The 17,013-nt window shown below is 42.0% G+C and overlaps 1 protein-coding gene across 11 annotated transcripts in view; it reads right to left on the bottom strand.

Moving 5' to 3' along the window:
- Positions 1 to 5,158: 5,158 nt before the first annotated feature.
- LOC124148530 (trithorax group protein osa-like) overlaps positions 5,159 to 17,013 on the bottom strand; it is a 140,119-nt gene continuing 128,264 nt past the window's right edge. For 9 of the 11 annotated variants that reach the window (XM_046519646.2, XM_046519649.2, XM_046519651.2 and 6 more), the window contains 3 exons: positions 16,301 to 16,381; positions 15,373 to 15,641; positions 5,159 to 14,334 (listed from right to left, as the gene is read on the bottom strand). In XM_046519646.2, the coding sequence (XP_046375602.2) occupies positions 10,921 to 14,334; positions 15,373 to 15,641; positions 16,301 to 16,381 (3,764 nt within the window). In that variant the 3' untranslated portion in view covers positions 5,159 to 10,920. The remainder of the gene's footprint in view (positions 14,335 to 15,372; positions 15,642 to 16,300; positions 16,382 to 17,013) is intronic. The other 2 variants (XM_046519647.2, XM_046519648.2) reach the window with 2 other exon arrangements.

The raw sequence follows: 17,013 nt of genomic DNA, 5'->3' as shown, positions 1-17,013 counted from the left end.
CGACGAATGACAATTGTGACGTCGCGTGTCTATGACGTCATACGCATTGCCAGCTTTACACCCAGCACACTCCGGCGTAGTGGTGACTCAGCAAAACACCACTGCCACGGGGGCTAATTTGCATGTCACGTGACCGGACTTTTCTCTTGTTTGTAAACAAACGCGCTTATTCTGAATTCAGAACAAACTGGCCTCATCTGCAAGCCTTTCGGTGTGTTTTTTATATTCTTTTGCATAATTATATGGATGGCGACTACAACTACGCAAATGAAAATAGTTTCTCACGTTTTAGGATATTTTCTCGATGAAAGTTAACCATTCTATGACATATCTAAATGTGTAGAGTCGTAAAAAAATGAAACAGATGAAAAACATATATTGAATGGACTGTGTAAGATGTGACGAATCGGCAACGGCGCGGTCCTGTGGCAGAGGTACTATGCTGGCCGCATGGAACTCTGGGTAGGAGAGTGGGAGCCCGACCAGTCTTGTACCTCTGCCACATGCAGAATAGTCACAGCTTGCACTACGTAACCAGTTTGCCTATCTTCAGCTTCACACTCCACTAAACACACTCACTCTTAATATGGCCCGTGGTCTAGTGGTAGAGCGTCTGCGCGGAGAGCGGGAGGTCCGGGGTTTGATCCCCTGCCGCGTCAGACCACAAAAACGATGGTACTTGTTACCCTGTCTGGCGTTCGGCATTAAGGGGCTAACAAGGACTGGCCGGCTTGCAGTCAGTATACTGTTTCTGAGTGGGGTATTCATGTTTAATTGCGGCATGGTATCTAGCACTATAAATCGGCACCAGTCCGGACTAGTACAAGCAGACACACACACACACACGTGCATGCACGTCGCTATATAAGTGCCATAATCTTGGACGCGACGTTAAACCCAATTTCTAAATACCTAAAGCGGTTAAAAGATTGTACTTATTGTTACCTTGTTTTGCGCTCGGCATTAGGGGGATTAAAACAAGTACTGGTCGTCTCGGTGTCAGTATACTGTGTTTGGGTGAGGTATTCATGTTCAACTGCGGCATGGTATCTCAGTAGGCTCAGTACAAGCAGCCACACACGTGCATGCACGTCGTCATATATGTGCAATAATCTTGGACGCGACGTTAAACCCCATTTCACCTCACCACCTTGAAATAAACGTCGTGGTGTGATTATTATCCCCGTGTGTTTTCGTATAATAGATATCAAACATTAGCAAGAACAAAATAGTGCGTGAGCTTAATAATATTATATCATATGTAATGCCATTCTTACAATAGTCGATGTTTAAGTTATAAATTAAGTAACTTCAGTTAAAGCATATGGATATAGTGCTTGACTGAACTGTCCCATTAATCATATACAGTAAACTACGGTTATAACGAACACGCTTATAACGAACTGACGGATATAACGAACTCACTTTTTAGTCCCGACTATTTGCTGTAGTTATGCTGTATATATGCTTATAACGAATTACGGTTATAACGAACTAAAATTAGTAGTCCCTTTGAGTTCGTTATAACCGTAGTTTACTGTAGTGCCAAATCAATTAAATAAGAAAACGTACAACTTTATTGATAACAACTTCTGTTTATTGCATAAAGCAACGTTTCGATGTATATTCTTACACTGTAATCAGGACAGCTTGAAAACTAAGTAAGAATCTCCATCGAAACGTTGTTAAATGCAATAAACCAGAAGTTGTTATCCATAAAGTTGTTTTCTTATTTACTCGCCAATTTCTGGTAGCCTAGTGGTTAAAGCGTTCGTTCGTAACGCCGAAGACCCTGGTTCGATTCCCGGTATGGGTACAACGCGTGAAGCCTATTTCTGGAGTCCCCCGCCGTGATATTGCTGGAATATTGCTAAAAGCAGCGTAAAACCTCACTCACCCACCCACCCACTCACTCACTCACTCACTCGAATACCAGCCAAGCAGTTAAATTATTTACAGCCATGTTTGTCTACATAATCCCACACACATCGAAAGCACCTGATTCCTTTGACCTGAATCAGAACTAATGTTCGCAATTTGAATTTTGAAATATATTGCTACATTGTTTACAACCACATGTCAACGTGGCCACAGCTGTTGAGCCCAGATGAGTTGCAGATGTTGAATAATTGTTGACAGAACGACGCCATGTTTGCAGTCGTGATGGTATAGTGGTGAAATAGGGTTTGACGTCGCATTCAAGGCTGTTGCTGTTAGACGTGTTTTATACCAGCGCCTGTGTGAGTGCGGCAGTTTTACATGGTTAGACGACCCGTGAAGATTCGGGGTAGAATAGGTCTTCAGCAACCCATGCTTGCCGTAAAAGGCGACTGTGCTTGTCGAAAGAGGCGACTAACGCGATCGGGTGGTCAGGCTCGCTCACTTGGTTGATACATGTCATCGTATCCCAATTGTGTGGATCGATGCTCATGATATCGATCACTGGATTGTCTGGCCCAGAATTAATTATTTACAGACCGCAATCATATTGAGCGTTCTCGTTCATTCATTTCAAATTTCATTGTGGTTTGCGTGACCTGCATCCATGCAGTAAAGACAAGATGACAACTTCTTTATTCAACCGTAAAATATCCTGTCTTTACTGCTACTTCTAAAAAACAGTTTGTGACTTATCAGTAAATTTTTTTAAAAGCAGCCGGTTTTCTTTTGTTGTGTTTGATGAAATTTCGTTTTCACAGAACAGCATATAGAAAAGCTTCGTGTATTGACTGTAGAGTGGAGCAGTCACCCCACGCTTCCTGTCGTAATCTTCATCAGCTATCCATGCCCATATTTTGACGTTCCCTAGCGGTTTTTGTGTCAAGAAAAAGGACATTCTCTGAGGCCAATATAAAGTAAGGGATCGATTTGGTCAATCCAATCCGTCTAACAATAGCGTGGCAAAAGATCATTTGAGATGCCCCTTGTCCAGCACTTACGGTGACCATAAGTCAATAGGTCTGGGCCCCGTTCATCATATAGCCTTCGTAGAGATACGACTGTCGTAAGCTTTAGTTAAACTTGCTAGGACAGCCATGCAACTGAGCCAAACACAGTCCCACATCTTCAACCTCTTTTTAATAGAAAGTTCGAAATATACTTGGATTCCTGGTAGCCTATAAACACAAGAGTGAGTTCGCTAGCGAGTATGGTTTTATGCCGCTTTTAGCAATATTCCAGCAATATCACGGCGGGGGACACCAGAAATGGGATTCACGCATTGTACCCATGTTGGGAATCGAACCCAGGTCTTCGGCGTGACGAGCGAACGCTTTAACCACTGGGCTACCCGATCGCCCATATAAACACATGAACGGAATGTTACAACAAAATTTGATTTGTCCTCAATACTTTTTTTGAATTTGGTCTATCTGGCGACATAATCTGGTCCCACGCTGACATCTTCTGGGTCCTATTGCACCGAGTGGGCTGGAGATATAAGATGGACCCTCCCAAAAGTCCTCCCTTGACTGGAAGCAGTCCCCATTTCCAAAATACATTTAAAACATCCCCTTTTCGTCCTCGTCTAATGGTGTGGTTCAAATCCATACAAATATCTGGGCCCGCTGCACAGTGATCTTATAGGCTACAGCGCTGCGACTATCGTAAGGTTATGTTAAAGTATTCCGACCGTCTTAGCGCTAAAGCGTTTTGTGGAACGGGTCCCTGGAAACTTGTTTTTTTAATACATGTTGTTATGAATCACTGGAATCTCGCTCTCCGGACAGAGTGAGTGCGTGAGCGAGTATGGTTTTACGCCGCTTTTAGCAATATTAAGACGGCGTTCAAGATAAGTGTGCGTGCGTTTTAATGGAGCACCAAGCAGGGTAACAAGTACCATCTTTCAACGTGGGTCAGGGATCCAACCCCCGACCTTCCGCTCTTTGGGCAAACCCTCTACCCCAAGACCATATCAAGGCTACCATGAGCATCAGAAATAAGTGTTACATGGAGTTTGGAAGAAAACTGCTTTAAATATAGACATTTGATTCCATGTCCAGGTGTACCTTTCAGTTTCCAGAGTACAGGTGTGTTTCACCATCATACAGTTACAATAAAGTGGAGACTCCTGCAATCAAGGTCCTTCAAGGATGTTTCCCTCTATATCTGATCCTGACAGCTACACAATATACTATTTCCTCCCTGCATCATTGCTACAGTACTGCTCAGAGGCAACTCCCCCTTTACTTAAGGGACTGCCTGGTGGGAACTGTCTGTGTATATGTTGTGAGGGAGTATGGTATTCAGGCTTTTACCAATATTCCAGCAATATCACAGGGAACACAGAATGGGTTTCACACATTGTTGTCATGTGAGGAATCAAACCCAGCCTTGGGAAGGACACTTTAACCAATTGGCTACCCCACCGCCTTGTGTATATGTAGTTTGAATATAATAGGAAAGTTAAGGTATATCCATTTTGTAACAAGCATAAAGTTTGGTTTGTGAGTTGGGTTGTTGTAGCTGGGTTTTTTTTACCATAAATTAAATAACATTGATTTAGGGACAGACCATATTTTATCCAAAAAACGAAATATTGTCCCTGAAAAATCTTGAAAAAATATATATAACTATGTTCCAGACCTTTAAAAAAAAGAAGAAAAGAATTGACTGCAGTTTCATTGTTGCCAGGTGTTTTTCTTTAAAAAGAATTCAGGCTCAAAGTTGAATTTAAAAAAAAGTAATATCTGGTTTTGCAGCTGAAGCTAAAAAAAATCTAATCTGGATACAAAATCCCAGGACCCCCTCCAGGATATAAAATGATCGGCCCCTTATCTGATTCCTATTCATGGTAAATCAGCAGCATAGCTACCCACTGAAACTTAGTGTCCTCCACCTTTGTGTGTACATATCCTGACCTCATCATCTTCAATACTGTAGTTGTTGATCTTCAGTCCTCAATGATCCAATGTAGATCCAGGTTAGAAACAGTCTTCAGCAACTCTTGCTGGTCATAGAGATTCATAATAACGGGATCGGTGATCGGGTGGTTGATGCATGTCATCGTCTCCCAATATAGTGGATTGATGCTCATGTGAATCACTGGATTGTCAGGCCCAGATCTGATTATTTACAGACTGCCCTCATATATATGGAATATTGCTGAGAGCAGCATAAAACAAACAAACAATGGTCCAATAACAACACAAGGACAAAACAATTTTAAACAATTTTACTAGTCAGAATTTCTACGTTCTGCAGACGTCAGTCCCCTGACTATCCGCCAGTTGACATACGAAAACACCCGATTAGTAAGGCATTCATTTTATAAAAGTTCTGTACAGGCATCATCATAACATCATCATCATCATCTCCCTGCATGGGAGACAGCGGTCGACAATATAGAAAATTTATCAAAAATAGAATCGTTAGAACCAGCTGTTAAAACAAGAACAGAGCAGACACTGACTACCATCATCAGCCATTTTCAATGTGGGAACAACATAGGGATCTATGGTTGGTAACTATTTAGCACAGCTACAAGTAATCTCCGGCAACATTCTCAAGAGATTCTGTCATCAACTATCTAAGCTTGTTTTTACAACTGTACACAACTCTATGTACATATAATATATGGATGTAATATGTATATATATATATTTTATACGTAGTACATGATTAACAATTTCGCCCCTTTGAACACAACAGATGGGGACCATTAGTCAACACTGACTCCTAGCTCAGGTATGATGAAGACCACAAGGTCATTTGTACAAGAGTAATATTTGGTTATTTAACAATATTCCATTATGACGAGCAGAAACGGGCCATTCAACAGATTGGATAACTCTACATCTATCCAGATTTGAGCAGGATGAAGTTAAAAGGAGATTTTCATCAAAATATTTCTAATGACAATGAATAATTCTTAAATATTACAAATTAAATTATAAATATTTCTAAAATAGTTTCTATGAAATATGATTTAGAAGATAAAGTAAATTTATCCAAAATGTTTGAACCATGTTTCTCATGAAAGATCACCAAAGAAAAGTAGTTTTACCCATTGTAAGCAGCAGTATATAGTTCAAGGTCAACACTGAATCCAGCATGCATAAATAGCTACTTGGCCATTGGTAGAGAACCATCAGATTACAAAAAAAGAAAGAAGGTAGTTCCTCAAAACATAATCCCAAATAAAAACATGATGTGAACACACATTAATCAAAACAATCTTTTCGTTGTCCTTTGGGTGATATTTGGTTTCACTTCAACAGACAAAATACCAATTTGTCAAGATAAGTCTGAATGAGTATTTTACCAAGGGCCAGATTTCTAACAAGGTCATGCAAATGTCCATAGCACACTAGGTCTAAGTGGAACAACTTGGCACTTCATGACAGATAACTCAAGACAATATCACATGTCATGTTACTATGAGATGCCATTGGGAAGAAGAGTAAACTTGTGTTGCTAGACTCTACCGTAATTAATGGGTGTATTTAGTTGTTAGAACAGTAAAAGTGATTGAGTCTTCACAGGCATGTAGAAGTTGGAGAGGGACACCGAAAATGGATAACTTTTGCCCAATCCAAATGACCATTTATGTCAAGATAATGTTTAAAACAAAAACAAGTTGGAAGCAGTCACGACATGAAGTATTATGGGTAAACTTTTTATTATACAAGATAACAACTACTTTATTATACATACATAACGATGAAGGGGGAAGAAATAGCCCTGAAACACTGTGTTTGTATAATATAGAAGTTGTTATCCATAATTCTCCATATCGTGAGTAGGAGATCTTGATGACATATTCTGTAAGTAAAACTAACTCCAATCTGCTGAACTTGATGAAAAAAAAGAAGATGATTCTTAAAACTCATATTTTAGAAATTATACACATATGTTTTAGTACTTAATAAACGCTTGTACTTCATCAATAAACTTAATGAAATCCCTTTTCAATGTGGTAGAGTATTCATATACTACTCAAAAGAAGTTAAGGGCCACATTATTCTTTCATATTACTATAGGTAATCTGTCATATCATGACAAACCAACTACAGTAATATAAAAGAATAATGGGGTCCTTAACTTCTTTTGAGTGGTACATATAAAAAGCACGAGAGTTGATTACCCCAATGACCAAACAACTATTAAACATTAACCTATTGGTTGAAGTCAATTTGATTTATATTGCACCAAATATTATACCATTATAATACAAAACATGATCTCTCCTTTCAAGGTCTCACCAGGCGTAACAGGGCACAAATGGATTTGTCAAACATTGTCACATATACGAGAGACTGTAACTGCTTTCTGTTATGCTGGGATTGAACAGCTGCTTAGTGACGTAGGAAGGTTGACCACAACACTACTGCTAGAATTAAAGTCAACTAGATGCAAGTACTGTATGTCTCCAAGACGGAAAGTGCTGACACATCACATTCTTCTTACCCCCCCATTTTTCTCTCTATTTCAATATTAGTTAAATTACCTATATAATCTAGCCACTTAAGCGGAAATATTGGTAGCCACGAAATTAACCTTATGATGCTTTAGCTGCTATCATGATAACCCTTCCCTATATATACTACTTGAAAAAAGTTAAACAGCCCCGATTCTTTCATATTACTGCAGTTAATCTGCCATGACAGACTAACTATAGTAAAATGAAGGAATCAGGTGTTCCTTAACATCTTTTGAGCAGAATAGTTCAGGTACACCTCTTGTAATTACTTCATTTATAACGACTAATACCAACTTCAAAATCTGCCCCGACACAAAGTCAATATTGAGACAACGATTGTCATAACACAAGCAATGTCTGTATTCACCAGTTAGCGTCAACAGTGTCGCGCAAATCAGAATACTTGAAGACAAGGGCCTGGTGAAGATAGTGATCTTGGTGCTACCACTATCATAAGTCCGTGATGAAGCATATCAATATTGATAATCATAGCCCCAAGATGACTTTGTTTAACAGGGCTTGTCCCGTATCGACAAGTTAAATTTGTAATGATATGACCATCACAACTAGACTTCACTGTCCCAGCACTCTAAAACATTTGTGGATCAGGACAAGCACCCAACCCAGAAAATGTTCAATTTTTTTAGAAAACAGCTGATATGAAGGAAAAATCTTTAAAACTTCTACAGGTTAGTGTTGGTGAGGCAAAATTGGGTTTAATGTCGCATTTAAGATTATTGCACTTGTATAGCGATGTTGCAATTGGAAGTGCAACGTTTATAGTAGTCTGTAATTATGTGGTAAAACGACTAAAATATCGTGAACACATGTTGGTATGTATAACTATGGAGAATTTGGTTGACACTCAGTATTGAAAGATGTTCTACCGGAAGTGCTTATATTGATTACCTCCTCTGAACACAGCCAATGGTTTTGAAAAGTGACATAAGGTGTATGTTTGAAATTTGTGTTTCCCAAAGCCTGTGCAGAGATGGCTGGTCTAAAAAACAAGAAATTAATTTAAAAATTAACCCATCAAGTTTATCATACGAGTCCTAAAAGAGGATTGTTAGGGCCATGATCCCATTCAAAACACAGAATTGTATCCAAGTGTTACACTTCGTATCTGGAATTGTAACATTTCTCAAGGTATGGTAAGCTAATATTCTCAATCTAAAATGCTTGTTCTGCTATGAAAGAAGAGACCATTTGTAAAAGATGAAAACCAAATCGACCAATTTACATCTTTGAAAATATATCTTCACCGGCATTCAAATATGATCTGGGAAAATACTAAAATAATTATCTTCATTGTAAACTTGTGAATATTTCCCTATTTTTTCCAAGGCCACACATTTTTTTATTTTTCCATTTCATGGGCCCTCTGCCCCTTCCAAGAAGTAGCCGGTCAAGAGATAAATTATTCACAAAAATATTTATTTTCATTATGTCTCCTAGTAATAAAGACCCCCTCATACAATAAAAATTGTTATACATAAATTCCATGCCCACTGTCAGTGATTAAAAAAGACTGCAGTTTTAATTCAACGGCAGAATGACAAATAAATAATTAAATGATAGACATCCATATTTATGTTATTTTTATTTTGACCGGCCTTGTGTGGAAAAGCTTGAATAAATCCGTGAAACACAAAATTAAAAAAGTGTGGCCTAACCATGAAAATGGTGAAATATCTGATACATGAGATTGCATGGAGAGTGGTGGGTGGCTGTATCTCATAAAGGACAGGACCAGAGGACAATATGAGACACTCAACATTTGCAGATAAACCAACGAAAAAACAAGTGATGCCGTTGGTTTAACAGGGACACAAAAGATTTGGAATACCGGTACACTGGTTTTGAGATAAGTGAGTTCGAGACAATCTGGCTTTGAGATAAGCAGGTTTGAGACAAATCATTTTGAGAGGTGGTTCAAGTGAATGAGTCAATAGCAAGTACATAAATGATCCAACATCGAAAACGAAAAACAGGATAGTTCTGATATTGCAAGATACACACAAGTCCTTGTCTATCACCATCCAAGCTGAATCTAGTGACCCTCCTGTCAATAACACCTGCATGCAGTAAGAACACAAAGTCACTGGCTGAAACATGTCTAGGATGCAGTTTCAAATGCCAAAGAAAAAAGATATTAAATTTATTACCCATTTACCAGAATATTGCAAATGAAAGAAATGGAAGGCACATCCTACCACTCCAGCTGATTTGTTTTAGACCTACCAACCCCCAACAGAAACAAAACATACTTGAAAAATAAATAATCAAAAAGTTTTTCAGGTCTTACTTAATATCAGCACACACAAAGCTAAGCAGTTTAATTCTTGCTTAAAAATATTTCAAAACCAGTACTTCTTTTAAAGAATTTCATGCTCATTAAAATGCAAATTAAATAAGGAGTACTTCACATTTCAACATGTTTTCTTTGACAAGAGTATTCCTAGAAATAAACCCCAGCTGTTTATTCTTGATAAGATTTGATTTGTTGATGTCATGACATACAATACATGTTTGACAAAACTAAACATCTAAATTACTCTGATATTATTGAACTGTTTGTACATTACTTTCCATCCATGATATGTTAATAGTGTTAGTTCCAATAAACATACGATTATGCAATTCCAATACCTCCTGGAAAAAATAATAATGCAAAAATAATCACATTGCACTTTGAGATCCAGCAAGATTTGGTACAATCTAAATCCTAATTCTTTGATACAAATCCATTAAAGCGAATGGTTTATGTTGGCCCTGAGATAGGCTAGAGTTCGTTATTATTCTGAATCCACATTCAGCATGTTAGCATACAGACAGAAAACAAAATGGCGGACATTGGCATTGAGGTATGTCAAACATTAAGCAGATATGCATGGTAGAACGCAAAAACACAAGTCACAGCCATCTTGTCAAATTGCTGTCAACAACAAATTTCACTATGTTTTACAAAAATATTATCTCAAGCTCATAATTGTTCCATTATGGGGCGATTCAGCAAAATATGGCCAGGTTACATACTCCTACAAACTATGAAGGGCATCATCATTGCACTGTCAAAGATTTCATTGGTGTAGGAATATCACACGCTTGGGAGTCGGTCAAACAAAACAAGGAGAGATAACTCTTCCCCACTATCTTCCTCCGTAGGTATCCCACACAGGTCCTGGTAAAATCCAGCACATATTGGCAAATATGTGTAATACTTGTCTCGAGAAGCAAGACGTTTGAAGTCGCACAATAGTTGAGCAAAACTTAGTCCATCACACACAATCACTGTATCTTTTGAGTTTTAAGGTGAACACACACAAACATAAGCTTGGCTTCACTGCTAAGTAGACAGGCTATAATGGGACACTCATGAGATCACATGGATAACGACACCTCCAAACACCTCCATTGATCTACATGTATAGCACTGGTGAGGTATCCAGCCCAGCCCTGCCACACGTTGACCCACACATTCTCACAACACTCACTTATCATGTAGGCCCATGCATATTTGGCATCATGCCCATATACGGTTGTCCAGGACTCCCCATCATCGCTCCCATTGGAGACATCTGTCGCTGTCTGCTCTGAGAATATAACTGTTGCTGAAACTGCTGATATTGTGCGTTATAGCCCGGCCCGCCAGGACCTCCTGGTCCCCCGGGGCATCCGGGACCACCTGGCATGGATGGATTCCCCTGACCTGGCATTCCCATGGGTTGATTGGACTGTCGCGGCATGCCAGGCCCCGGACCCTGCATAGGCATGTTAGGCATTCCACCAGGTCCGGGTCCGGGTCCGGGCCCCTGCATCTGCATATGACTTTGCATCATACTCTGGCTCATCATCGATTGTCCGTTGGGCATGTAGGCAGGATTCGGACCATTGCCCATGTGACTGCGTGGATCCATAGGCGACATAGGTCCCATGGGACCCTGAGGTCCGGGGTTCATTCCAGGCATCGGCCCCGGCCCTCCGGGACCCATTCCCGGTCCCCCCATGCTCATCATGGCCTCTGGCGGCATGTTCCCACCGGGACCCATTGGGCCCATCGGCCCCATTGGACCTTGGGGCCCGTCCATGCCTGACATCCCTGCTGATGGATGGTGCATGCCAGGTCCTGGTCGAGACCCAGGCATGCCAGGGAACTCGTGATTTGGTTCTCGCATCATCATTGATTGCTGCATGGCCATGTGCTGTTGGTGTGAGAAAGGGGAAGGAATTCCTGGTCGGCCACTGTGTGTTGGAGAATTGTTTGGAAAGTATTGCAAAGTCGATGTTGGAGCTTTCGCTTCTATGTTTGTGAGTGGTGGTGAGAAGTTTTGCATAAATTCCAAATCAGGTCTCTTCTGACCACCCATGTTGGGTTGTGAAGCTGGTGGATTTGCTGGTAGATATTGGATAGTATTGGGTGCTTTGGGTTGGATCTGGACATTTGCATTGCCCACGGAGCTGGCGGGGAAATTCGATGGGCTCATTCTCCCTGGGCCCCCAGGACCCATCATTGGATTGCTGGGACCTCCACCCGCGGAGGGATGATTGGGACTTGAGAAATGAGGTGCCTTAACCCCCATTGATGGAGGACACTGGCTAGTCGTCATCATCTGTGACTGTGACATGGACGGCCCTGAGGACATAGGGGAACAGTGAGGTTGCATGGGCCCTCCGGGACCCTGCGGTCCCCCGGGAACGTTCATCTGAGACGTTTCACTGTTCATCTGCTGAACCTGCATGGAAGGGTTATAATTGCCCACACCAGGATTGTTGGGCGCGTTCACACTCTGAATGTTCAATTGCTGAATGGACATGGTTGCATTGACATATGTATTGTTCACACTTGGAGTAGTTGTTGTTTGCGCAATACTGGAAGTGTTAGTTGAATGCTGCTGGTGCTGTTGAATGGGATGGGGAGGTTGAGGTTGTCCTTGAGGATGCAGATGTGGTGGATGTTGATGCGGATGTTGTTGAGGATGTTGAGGATGTTGCGGATGTTGTTGATGAGGAGGACCATGTGGAGGAAGGGGTAGTTGCTGTTGTTGTTGCTGCTGTTGTTGTTGTTGCTGCTGCTGCTGCTGAGGAGGTCCCCCCTGAGAGGCATTACCACCATTGCCATTGTTCATTTGTCCTTGTACCTGAATACTGTGAAACGGACCACCTTGCATCATATTTTGTTGCATTTGGTTTGACAAATGTTCCACGCCTTTTGCCAAATTGGCAAGACTTGCTGATGTGATATTCGACATGGACGATTTAGCTGTAGGAGTGGTTGGAGCACTAGATATGCTGTTGTTGGATGGCGGATCATAATGTGATAATCTCATGTTAGCACCAGACATGGGAGAGGGGCCAGACAGGGGGGACGGACCTGATATAGGCCCTGGGCTTGATAATGGCCCAGCACTAGAGTTCTGGCTAGAGTTTGACATGGGTCCTTTGTTTGAGCCTGGTCCATGCATAGGCGAATGCACTTGATTTTGTTGGAAGTGATTTGGTAAGTGTGGGGGCTGCGATTCATTGGGTATGCCTGAATCACGATATGCAGAGTTCAACTGTTTTGTAATAGTCAATTCCTGCCCTTCAAACTGATTCAGATAATTTATTTGCTGAGGTGAAGGTGTGGGTTGTAAGTTTTTATATAGATCCTCGAGATGATCGTCTCTTTTTCGTTTTTGAGCTTGGGCATAACTGGGCGGAGGTTTGTTATTTTTCTGAGGCCCTGGTGGACCAGACGGTGCCAATTCCGGCTGAAATTGTTCAGGATTGCCCGCTCGATGTAATGAAATCTGAGAATTTTTCATCTGAGACACTGATGGTGGAATCATACCTGGCCCACCTCTACCAGGCATCATGCCAGAGTCAAAACCTGCCCCTTGAGGGGGCATTGGTGGGCTGAATCCGGGGCCCCCCATCATTGGGCCGGGATCCATCTGTGGATGTGATGGCCTCCGTGGCCTCGGAAACATACCCATCTCCTGTTCAGTGCCCATACCATGCATTTGAGGTCCATTCATATTAGGCGAGGTAGATGCACTCATCCCCATAGCTCCTGGTCGTTTATGAGCAATCGAACTGTAATATGGTGGGGGTGGGCCATTATGATCAATGTTTGGATTCATTGTTATACGACGCTTTTCATTATAAAATTCTTGCTGCAATCGCAGCCACTCTCTTTGAGCAGGGCTTAAATTGTTCTGAGGTGGGGGCCCACCTGGCCCGAACTGAGACATTCCTTGCGACATCATGAACTGTTGTTGAGACGTCATCATTCCATGCTGAGAGCCCATCATTCCCTGGTTGGGGGACATCATGCCCTGATGTGACGACATCATCCCGTGCGGCGACATCATGCTCTGCTGGAACATGCCACCCTGCATCCCCATCCCTTCCTGCATCATCCCCGGCCCCGGTCCTGGCCCCGGACCGGGCGGGAACTGCTGATGCTGCTGAGGCCCCCCGGGACCTCGAGGCTGATCAGGGAACAACATCTGCTGAATTTTACGCAAACTTGCCAAATGTTCTTCTCGTCGTTGCAGCTGTTGTGGCGTTAAGCTTTCGTCTGGCACTTTGTTTTGCAAAAGGTTCATGTGGTTAACTGCATTGAATTCATCGAATTCGGAGAACATGGGATAGTTGGGGCCCATCCCTCCTTGGCTGGGTTGCCAGCCCATCATTCGTGGGTTATTTGTTGGGAAAGGCGGCCCGTTCACACTGTTCATTGGCATCCCCATGCCCTGTTCCTTGAGGTTTGCGTTTTGCTGCTGCACCCACTGTTCAATGCTGGAGGCAGGATTGGGGCCGAATCCTCCCATGCCCTGTGCCTTCATCATGTTGGGGTTGGGGTTCCGCATGTTGCCCATGGGCATCACAGAGCCTCGGCCAAACTGACTTGGCTTCAAGGGGTGCTTCTTGAACAAATGCAAAAAAAACAGTTTAGGCACTTGAGATATGATTTGTTTTGTTTATTTGTTGTTGTTTAACGCTGCACTCTGCAATATTCCAGCTATATGGCGGCGGTCTGTAAATAATCAAGTCTGGACCAGACAATCCAGTGATTGACATCATGAGCACGGATCTACACAAATGAGGTACGATGACATGCATCAACCAAGTCAGGTGAGCCTGACCACCGGATCCCGCTAGTCGCCTCTTACAACAAGCATAGTCGGCTTTTACAACAAGCATGGGTTGCTGAAGACCTATTCTAACCGGGATCTTAACAACATGACATATGAAACAAGCTTAAATATATAATGACTGAAATATATTTTATATATATATATATAAAATCTTTGAGGTCTGAAGATAAAATAATCTTAAAGATTTCCTGACAATTACCTTGGAATCATTGATCACTGACAAAGAGTTACTTCCCTTGTAGTGGATTTGATTCCAAGAAAACGGATGTATGTCACTCATCCCCTTAGTACATACACCTCCTATTCCGTGTCACCCATCCCCTTAAATTCCAACACCTTCCGTGTCACCCATCCCCTAAGATTCCAACACTACCTATTCCGTGACACCCATCCCCTAAGATTCCAACACTACCTATTCCGTGACACCCATCCCCCAATATTCCAACACCTCCTAATCTGTGTCACCTATCCAGTAAGATTCCAACACCACCTATTCCGTGTCACCCATCCCCCAATTTTCCAACACCACCTATTCCGTGTCACCCATCCCCCAATTTTCCAACACCTCCTATTCCATGTCACCCATCCCCTTAGATTCTAACACCTCCTATTCCATGTCACCCATCCCCTTAGATTCTAACACCTCCTATTCCATGTCACCAATCCCCTTAGATTCCAACACCACCTATTCCATGTCGCCCATCCCCTTAGACTCCAACACCTCCTATTCCATGTCACCCATCCCCTTAGATTCTAACACCTCCTATTCCATGTCACCCATCCCCTTAGATTCCAACACCTCCTTACCTGAAGGAACTTCTTTGTGTTGGCCTGGTCCAGGTGGAAGTCTAGCATGCTCTTGTACTGCCCCTGGACCACAGACTCAGCTGCCTTGTTGGCCATATTGGTGGAGAAAACGAAGATCTGGCTCTGCTGCTGCATGAACGGCGGCTCCATCGACATCTGGATCTGCTGCGCCTTCGTCTGCCCACCAGGAGGCATCGGTGGCGGAAGCTGGGACCCGGGAGACTTGTGAGGCCCATCATTAGTTGGCGTATTCCCTTTCTCTATCTTGGCTGTGGAGGACACACAACAAAAGATGTTATTAGAATATTTATAATAATTTTAAAAAAAATGTATTTCCCCAGCTTATGGCACTTAAGGCAAGACCAAGTGTTTGTTGTTTGTTTGTCTTTTTATTTATTTATTTATTTTTTTTTGGGGGGGGGGGGAGAGAGAGAGAGAAGGAAGAAAGGAGGGTTAAGTATAATTACCAAAATGTACTTAAGTTAACACAATTAGTAGAATTCAAGATGGTATTTTAAAGACTAACTTGTCAAATAAAATTCCCGATGATGTAGTTTGTGTATCTCAGATCCCCAGAACCTTCACATTTAGCTTTTTGGTTACGACTTTGACCCCCGATTTCAATTCAGCCTACACTGCCAAAATATCAAGATATCAGATTCTTTGTGTGTCTGTTCTTTAACGCAACATGCAATATTCCATCTGTATGACGACGGCCTCTTAATAATCTAGTCTGGATCAGACAATCCAGTGATCGATATTGTGAGCAATGATCCAAGCTGTCGGGGTGCAATAATGCGCACTCAACCAAGTCACTGAGCCTGACCACCTGATCCATTGAGGTGCTTTTTATGACCCCACAGGCTGCATTGTCATGAGGTGAGTATATATAGGAAAGAAAAAGTAAAATAATGAAGTCTGATAGTACCTTTCTTACCTTTCTTATTCGGACCCGTGCTCACCGGCTGTGTTTTGTTTGTTGGGCTGTCTTCATGCTTTATTTGTGAATCTGTGAAAACAATCCACAGGCGAACTGATTGACGTCAACATAATCCATGTACATGACAAATGCAGAAAACATGTAAGATGATCAGGACTTGAAGAGAATGTCTTCCACAAGGATGATCAAGGGAGTTAACTCTTCCATTGTTCTTGTCATCTTGTCAGGGATTTATCAAAACCTGCTCAGAGGCTGATATTCAGCCCAAACTCTTTTGCAAATATCAGTACAAATTCCCAACTCATGTTAAAATAAAGTTACAACAAACCTATGTCTTTTTAGGTTATATTCACTGATAACAGGACCAATAAAGAGAAGAGTGAGTATAGTTTTACGAGGCTTTTAGTAACATAACAGTGGGGGACACAAGAAATGAGATTCACTCGATGTTCCCAAATGGGGAATCGAACCAGGGTCTTTGGCTCGACAAGCAAATGCTTTAACCACTAGGCTACCCCACCGCCCCATAAAAAGGTGAGGTGAGGTAAAATTGGGTTTAACGTCACGTCCAAGATTATTGCATTTATATAGTGCATGCACGTGTGTGTGTGTGTGCGTGTGCGTGCTTGTGTGTGCTTGTACTTGTCCGGACTGATGCCGATTTATAGTGCTAGCTCACTGAGATACCATGCCGCAGTTTA

This window comes from Haliotis rufescens, unplaced genomic scaffold (genome assembly GCF_023055435.1).
Source record: "Haliotis rufescens isolate VD_foot unplaced genomic scaffold, xgHalRufe1.0.p SCAF_6, whole genome shotgun sequence".
In the NCBI taxonomy this organism is placed as follows: Eukaryota; Metazoa; Mollusca; class Gastropoda; order Lepetellida; family Haliotidae; genus Haliotis; species Haliotis rufescens.
This window is presented reverse-complemented; position numbering and strand designations above follow the sequence as displayed.